Source organism: Eulemur rufifrons, chromosome 4 (assembly GCF_041146395.1).
Source record: "Eulemur rufifrons isolate Redbay chromosome 4, OSU_ERuf_1, whole genome shotgun sequence".
NCBI lineage: Eukaryota > Metazoa > Chordata > Mammalia > Primates > Lemuridae > Eulemur > Eulemur rufifrons.
Genome location: NC_090986.1, coordinates 75,359,829 through 75,368,303, shown reverse-complemented (window position 1 = coordinate 75,368,303; position 8,475 = coordinate 75,359,829). Strand labels below are relative to the sequence as shown.

The following is an 8,475-nucleotide window of genomic DNA, read 5'->3' as shown; positions in this document are numbered from 1 at the left end:
CTAATAAAAAAAATTGTATTTACTTAGAAGCATTCAGAATGTCAACAAAACAGCTGCAACTTTTTTTTGCAATTACAGAGTGGTATTCAGTTAACAGAACAATTATTTCGTATAAGCTGCATCAGAGACAACTGAAGATGAAAAAACTACCATCCCCATATATAACTAATTTGTGCTGTGCACCAACAAGAACCTGCTTTAAATTTCCATGCCAATTTACAACCCCCATACTGTACCAGGCAAGGTTAGTGGCTATTGAAAATACCACCAGGACAGGGCTAGCTAAAGACACATTCGGTAGTGTGTTAACTATACAAAAAAAGACACTGTACAGTTTAAAAACAAATCTTACACAGCCTTACATTTCAATTTTTTTCTTTAAAAGGAGTGAGTTGTGTACAGGGGGGTTAAATGCTTTATAGACAAGAAAAAAAAAAAACTGCGCTAGAACCAACTTATTCATCATCATCATCTTCTTCTTCATCTTCATCTTCTTCATCTTCCTCCTCCTCTTCATCCTCTTCATCTTCCTCATCTTCCTCCTCTTCCTTCTTTTTCTTGCTTTTTTCAGCCTTGACAACTCCCTTTTTTGCTGCATCAGGCTTTCCTTTAGCTCGGTATGCAGCAATATCCTTTCAAAATAAAGGCAAGATAAAACAGTAGGAAACGAAAAAATTGTTAAGGGAGGAAATAGTAGTAATATGGCAAAACTATGAGAAACCAAGATACCAGTTACACCAAAATAATCACACATATGTACATCCACTCAACTCCAGAAATAACCAGAATGTCAAGATATGCACATTAAAATACTACGGGATCACTATAATTACAGCAATCTATAACTCATTAATGGCATGGTCTAGTATTTGCAAAGTTATGCCTCACTGAGGTGCAATTATGTACAACATCGTAACTCTAGTTTATTAAAACTAGAATGTAGAGACTTTGATTAAAGGGTAGACACTGCCACCTTCTGAATGCAAAAAAGCACTCTACAGGTTTATATTGTCAGACCCTAATCCAGAGAACATTTCCTCTTAAAAAAAAAAAAAAAAAAAAAGTGACTTGCCAGTAAGCATGCAAATAGGTTAAACACCTTAGAAATACATATTTTTCAGAATGACTAAAGAAGCTAAAAATTAAGTACTTAATATTCCAATTTTAATTATGAGTTATAGATTTCCTTCATCTTATTAATTTTACTGTACAGATTGGCAGACTTGAAATTTAATTTAGTGATGCTGTGATTTTGGGGGGGTACCTAAAGAGAAGATACATAAATGTTTCAGGGTCTGACTATAAAAAATATAGCCTATATTACTTTATCCAGCCTAATTTTTAAATTATATGCTTGACCATTTTAAAGTGATCATTTTGGGTGCCTACCAAAACTTTCATAAATTTGGAAATACTGTGAAATAATAACATCAAGCTCAATGTATAGCCTTTGTCTGAGTCTAATCATGTAACAATTTATTTGGTCCTCTGTATTATTGATGACTTAAGTCAACACCATACTTAATGTAGCAGTTACATACTGTTATTATACCTCAAACTCTTAGAAATCTGTAAGAAAACAGGAAATTAAGAAATCACGTACCATCATTCAACATCTGGCATACCTCCTCTTCCATCACTTCTTACCTTTTCATACTTTTCCTTCAGCTTTGCAGCCTTCTTTTCATAAGGCTGCTTGTCATCTGCAGCAGTGTTATTCCACATCTCTCCCAGTTTCTTTGCAACATCACCAATGGATAGGCCAGGATGTTCTCCTTTGATTTTAGGGCGATACTCAGAACAGAACAAGAAAAAGGCCGAACTAAAAGGAGAAATTTAATTTTAGGATTCTAAATTAAAGTTAGTAGATCACAAAACAAATACTGTCATCAAATGTACACTATATATTGCTATATAAAAGCTGCCTATTAACAGCCTGATTAACTTCTACTGTGCACTGGACAGGGTACAAATATTACAGTAAGCTAAATATCCTTCAAAACCAAAGCTTAATTTACAATTATTTAACTTATACTAGACCTCCAGAAAAATTCTATAAATTACTTCAGAGTGATAACAATTGTCAGGAAATAAAAGAATCAAGATTATATTACGAGATATACTAGGCAAAGGAGACCAAGTATCTAATCCAAATGTTATAACACTCCCACCCAACTGGAACTTCTACTTAGATATACCAATGTGAAGTATTAGCTAAGAAACTTTGCACTCAACTCACAGGTGGCTTGCTAAATTTCTATCAGATTCTAATGTAAAACATGTCTGGAAAATAAATATAAGCAAGATACTCACGGAGGCCTCTTGGGTGCATTGGGATCCTTGAACTTCTTTTTTGTTTCCCCTTTAGGAGGGATATAGGTTTTCATTTCTCTTTCATAACGGGCCTTGTCCGCCTTTGCCATATCTTCAAACTTTCCTTTCTCTTTAGCGGACATGGTCTACAAAAGAATTTGCAAACTTAAGTTATAAAAATTTTAATACATCACTCTCAAAAACATAAAACAAGTAAAACCATGTCCTTTGCTATTCAATAGCCTCACATTATCAGAACACCAGCTAGGCTTTAAACTACCCCCCCCCATTTGGAAATTATAACTGGGTTTTCATCATCTTGTTAGTACATTTTAAGCCTTCTTACCTTCCACCTCTCTGAGCACTTCTTAGAAAATTCTGAGAAGTTGACTGAAGCATCTGGGTGCTTCTTCTTGTGCTCCTCCCGGCAAGTTTGCACAAAGAATGCGTATGATGACATTTTGCCTCTCGGCTTCTTAGGATCTCCTTTGCCCATGTTTAGTTATTTTTCTAAAAAATAATGAAGTGTTTGATGTTAGCAATAAAACTATGACATTTAAGAGGTGAGAGCTTAAGCTTACAGTACTTCGTTAGGAACTGAATGAAAACTAAGGTACTGATTATTTAACAGTGACATTAACCTCCATAAAACCAGACAACATGGCAGTGATAGCCAACTCCTAGAAGGGGAAGGGGCTATGCCAAGCAAAAAACGGTCCTTCAACGTGATCTCAAAAAGTATAGAAACAAGGGTATACTTATACAATATTTGATATCTGCTTCTGTCTGTTCTGATTATCTAACTGGTCATTTAAACAATTTTTTAAATCCAGAAAACCATTTTTAACCAAGAAAACCAAAGGTCAGAAAACATGCTGCCAATTCGTGGATGAGTGCTAGACAGAGAACAAACAGGGAAGAGCCTAAGTGAGCAGACCCTTCCAAATTATGAAACCAAAAAAAAAAAAAAAAAAACCAAAAAAAACCAAAATCACCGTGCATCTAAAGTTTTTCCAATTACTTTTAAAATACCCCCTCTGCATAAAACTTTGCTACGAGGAGAGAGCAGCAGCAAGCTCCAGCGCTCGGAACCAGGCTGGGGGGTGGCGGTGCCACCGCGAGGCAGCTTCCTATCGGTTTGGCCCTGAGATGTATTTCTGTTCTGACTAAACACGTCCGGTCTGAAGTTTCTCCGAGTAAACAAGGATGAGGGACAAAAGCCACTCCTGCCCGTGGCTCGGTGGCCCCCTCCCCCCCAACTAGGGGAGTATTTTTCGGGCCGGTGAAAGTTGGGGTGACTACGGCGCGGGGCAGGCCCCCGCCCCCAGAACTTCGCCCGCGGCCGCGGCGAGGGTTCGCGGCCGGGCTCCCAGGCCGGAGGCCGCCACGTGCGCCCGGCAGGCCCGCGCCGCCGCCGCCCCCATTTTGTCAGGCTCGGCGCAGGGAGAAGCCCCGCTCGAAATGGGGGCTGGCTCCGCCCGCGGCCGCCGGGGCCGGCGCGCACGGAATGGCCGCTGCGCGTCTTCCCCGCCTGCGCCGCCGCCGCCGCCGCCGCCGCCGCGAGGGCGAGCGCGAGCGAGAATATGGCTCCTTCCCTTTGTGTATGTGTGTGTGTGAGTGTGTGAGTGCGAGCGAGGCGGCGGCGGCGGGCGGGGTGCGCGCCGCGCTCTGGCGCACACACTCGGCCATTACGGCCGGGGGAGGGGCGGGGGGCGCGCGGCCCTCCCTCGCTCCCCTCCCCCTCCGGCCGCGGGGTGGGGGCGCCGCGAGGGCCCACCCGCCCGCCGCTCCCCGTCTCCCTCCGCGCGGGCCCGCGCGCCCCGCCGCCCCCGCACGGAGAACACGGGGCTGTGAAAAGAGAGAGGAAAAAAAAAGTTGCCTCGGAACTGCTGCGCCCAGCTCCCCCGCCCGCCCGCCTTGTTTTCTCTCCAGCCAGCAGCGCCGGGCCCGAGTCAGCCATGTTCCAGCGAGCGCAGCGGCGCCGCTCCCCCCGCCGCCGGGCCGCCGCCGCCGCCGCGCCCGGGCCGAGGCCGGCCGGGCCCGCACTGCCGCCCCCGGGCTGCCGCGCCGCCCTCGCCCGCCACCCGTCCGCCCGGCCGCGCTCCCCGCCGGCGCCCGGCTCGCTGCGGCGGCGGTCAATGCAGCCCAGGGAAGCGCCGCCGCTGCCCTCCCGCCGCCGCCCCGGCCGCGCTCCGCACACGCCGCCCGCCCGAACGCCCGGCCCGGGGGCCGAAAACACGTTAAAAAATTTTTAATTAAAAAAAAAATTTTTTTTTTTTTTGCGCCAGTCAGCGCGGACGCTGCCGCGGGTGGAAACTCGCGAGGCTCGGGGCTCCCGACGCCTCAGGCAGCCTGTGGGCCGGGGCTCCGGCGCGGGGCAGCGTCCCCGGCGCCCGAGCAGAGGCTCGCTCCGTGCGCAGTTCCCCCCACGGTCCCCCCTCATTTGCCTTTGTGTGGATCCTGACCCGCCGGCTCCCGGCCGCGGGGATCCGGCCGCCGCGCGGGCTGAGGAGCTGCCGGAGGCGCTTTCTCCGCCGCGGCGCTGCCCCAGACTCACCCTCAGCGAGGCACAGAGTCGCCCAGTGCCCGTCCGGCTCTCACTTGCCCCGGCGCTGTCTCTATGGAGCTCAATGTACTGCAATGGCTGTGAGAGCGGGAGCCAGACGCAGCCTCCTCACTCTCTCCGCTCTGTAACATTACTCTCCAGCCAGCGCGGCTCCTATTGGCTACCGCCAACTCACGGGGCTCTCTCATTGGCCCGATACCTCCCATTGTCCTGACCAGAGCCCGTTTGCTATTGGCTGTCTCCGGAGACACGTCATCAAGGATTGAAACAGCGCGTAAATCTGAATGTGTGTGTATGCCGGGCAAAGAGGCTGAGGCGGGAGAGGCAGAGGCAGAGGCAGCAGCTGCTACGGGAAAGCAGAGCTCTATGGTGTATGTGTGCATGTGTCTAACCCAAGCCAGCCCCACACCGGAGCGGCCGCCGGAGCGAAAAGGGCCTGACTTTTCCACAAGTGCCTCCAACTCCTCAGGCAAAAGAGACACCCACAGGCCTCGCCCCCCCCTTCTTGCCCCACACTCACGCCCAAAGCCGTTGAGATAAGAGGCCCTAGGCTTTTAATGGCCCTTCAAAAGTGAGGGCGACACTATCAGAGAATGTCCCCTAAAAATTGGGGTCTCTGCTAGTGCAGAGGGGCGGAAGCCGCCCAGTCTCGAGCCCCTCAACAGCCTCTGGTTGCTTTACACTTTAGGCCTCTGGAAAGGCAAGGCTTCTATAAGAAAGTGACATGATCCAGCCAGCCGGGTTTAAAATGCCCCTTTTCTGGGCTCATAAGCCGTCACGTCAGGCTTGCTGAGCAGCTGAAATCTTGACTCACTGAGCAGGCATTCAGTTTCACTCTTTTTCTCGGTTTGATCGAGTTTCACAGCATGTCTAGAACTTTTTATTTAAATACAAAGCCCTGTCTTAACTTCCTGGAAATCAAATAATTATTCCTTGTAATTAAAGCACAGCCACTTCGTTTTGATATGGGGTACTCTAGCAGGAAATGTTTGTGAGGGCCTGCTAGAATTAACAAATTCATTAGAGGCCACATTTTAAACTGTTTGGCTATTTTATTTGACTTGGTGTGGATTACTGTTATAATCAAACGAATCCTTGTGATGCTATCTTTCCTTCCCATCACACCACTTAGTGCATCCATGTAACTGCTCTAGGATTACAGGAGTTGTAGGTATATTGTTACCCGAAGGATTGGATGCAGGCAGAGAGTGCATATGCCCAAATCCACAGGCTGTGGTTTCTCTAACTCACCAAGCTGGCTGGTATTAATAGACAGACTTACGTCTGTAGAGAAAACTTGCTGCCTGTAATGGTTAGTTCTGAAGACAGTAGTTATATCAGTCCTTATGAAACTACTATCTATTCCTTTTAGCCTGAGCAGACCACACCCCTATTCAGTTATAACAGACTTCCCCTTTTTCTCCCACTTTCTAATGGTATTTTATACACTTCTAAATCCAACAACCAATTTCTTCAAATTTAATTAGATCAAAGTTAAAACAAATCACCTATCTTGTGTTAATTTGATTTTTTATATTGCTTCTAAGCATCCATAACCCAATTTATTTATTCAAATTTATTAAACTATTTGAGAATAGGCTTAGATAACCTTTCCTCTTTCAATGTTTATTCCTTTATTAAAAAAATACACTACTGGTCTCAGGGATTATAGTGGTGAATGGAAAATATACCACATGCATGTGGAAAAGGCTACATAATATTAGAGAAGATATAAACTTGTATAATGTACACACAGTGTTTTCAAAGAATGTATCTAAAGTTAACTTTTATATTGTTATTTTCACACATATTTACTCTTCTCTACTTCCCTCTGCTAATCATTCAAATTTTATACTTTATTAAAATCTAGATATTTATTGCAATATTGTTTTATCTTCTCAATGCCTTATATTACAAAATATTCATGAGAATGATTAAGATACTTTCAATGGCATCCATGATATGAAAATCTATTATTTGAATATGGCATTATTAATATTTTCTAGGAGCAGCATTGGATTTGCACTGGCCCCGCCACACACTTTACCAGTTGTCTACACCAGCTTACTCCTGCCACGGTATGTTTATGGCCACAGGACAGCATGAGAGCAATGGGCCCATCCGAGGTTTTTATTTTGGCAGGATGGTATGGTGAGTAATAGGCATTGGAATTAAATAGACTTGGGTTCGAATCCCAGCTCTGCTACTTACTAGCTCTATGATTTTGGGCAAGTTTTTAAACCTCTTTGTGCTTCAATTCTCTCAGCTATAAAATGGAGGGGACCATAGGGTTGTTGTAGAGATTAAATGTTTTTTGAAGGCTTAAAATTATGTTATGCAGACCCCTTCAATCCCATAATTTAGAAAACCTCAAGTCCACTTAACCTTGAGTTTTTCTTCATATTTTAATTTCATATGAAGGCAGTGGTTGCAAATCTAATTTTTTTTTAATCCTAACCTCAAACAGCACTAATCTTCCTCTGGTGTGGTGAGGGTACCTTTATTTATTCCCAAGTGTAACAGAGGCCATGTCAGAGAGAAAAGTTTAAAAACCACCACTTGCAGGCACTTTATTTCTTATATTTGATTTTCCATAATATAGGTAGGGAAGGACATAAAAAGGAAAGAATTTTAAAATAAAACTTACAACTTCTAGCCTTAACTCTGAAACCTTGATGTTCACTTATTCATGATATTAGACTCTTTTCTTCTTACACATGAATCCTTAGTTACAAATTCACATATCTTTTCCTTTAGAGTTATTGGGTGTTTTACCCCAAATTACAAAGTTATCTAATTGAAAAAACCTGAAGACCCTCTCCCATGCACAATTTAGCCAACTTAATTACAGATCTTCATTAATATAGTCCATGCCCTTCCTTGATCCCCTCTAGGATAGGGGAATGCCTCTCTTCTGCAATCCCACAGTAATTCTGCACATTAATTACTGCACTCCCAATTGTGATCATCCAGTTCTGTGTCTGCTTGTCTCACTGCACTACACCCCTTAAAGGTAGGGACCCTATCTTATCTTTCAATCCCAGGCCCTAGCACAGTGCCTGGCCAAGAGTAGGCACTAAATAAAGTCTGTTGAGTACATGAATTAATAGCCAAAAGAATACTTATTGCAAATTATTGTTTTAACTTCTTTCTTCCATCTTGGGGCCTTTCTAAATCAGAAGGCAGGAAAATAGAATAATAAGTAATAAGAAAATGTTAGGATACTAAACTGAGGATAGTGCCAGGTGTGGTGGCTCACGCCTGTAATCCTAGCACTCTGGGAGGCCCAGACGGGGGAATTGCTTGAGGCCAGGAGTTCGAGACTAGCCTGACCTAGGGCGAGACTCTGTTTCTACAGAAAATTAGCCAGGCATGGTGGCGTGAGCCTGTAGTCCCAGCAACTTGAGAGGTTGAGGCAGGAGGATTGCTTGAGCCTGGGAGTTTGAGGTTACAGTGAGCTGTGATGACGCCACTATACTCTGGCCTGGGCTACAGAGGGAGACCCTGTCTCAAAATAAATAAATAAATAAATTGAGGATAAATGCCAATTACACATTATTCATATATTAATAACTTAAAAAGGAGGAGGCACACTG

At 44.7% G+C, this 8,475-nt stretch overlaps 1 protein-coding gene across 2 annotated transcripts; it reads right to left on the bottom strand.

Moving 5' to 3' along the window:
• Window positions 1-305: 305 nt before the first annotated feature.
• HMGB1 (high mobility group box 1) lies at window positions 306-4,983 on the bottom strand. Of its 2 annotated transcripts, none has more exons than XM_069467389.1 (5): window positions 4,871-4,983; window positions 2,660-2,823; window positions 2,314-2,459; window positions 1,648-1,822; window positions 306-632 (listed from the first exon to the last, which is right to left on the bottom strand). In XM_069467389.1, exons 2-5 carry the CDS (start codon window positions 2,807-2,809, stop codon window positions 456-458), a joined length of 648 nt encoding a protein of 215 aa, XP_069323490.1. In that variant the 5' UTR covers window positions 2,810-2,823; window positions 4,871-4,983; the 3' UTR covers window positions 306-455. The 2 variants fall into 2 exon arrangements, with proteins under 2 accessions (XP_069323490.1, XP_069323491.1); XM_069467390.1 differs by lacking the exon at window positions 4,871-4,983 and adding an exon at window positions 3,335-3,545.
• Window positions 4,984-8,475: the final 3,492 nt, after the last annotated feature.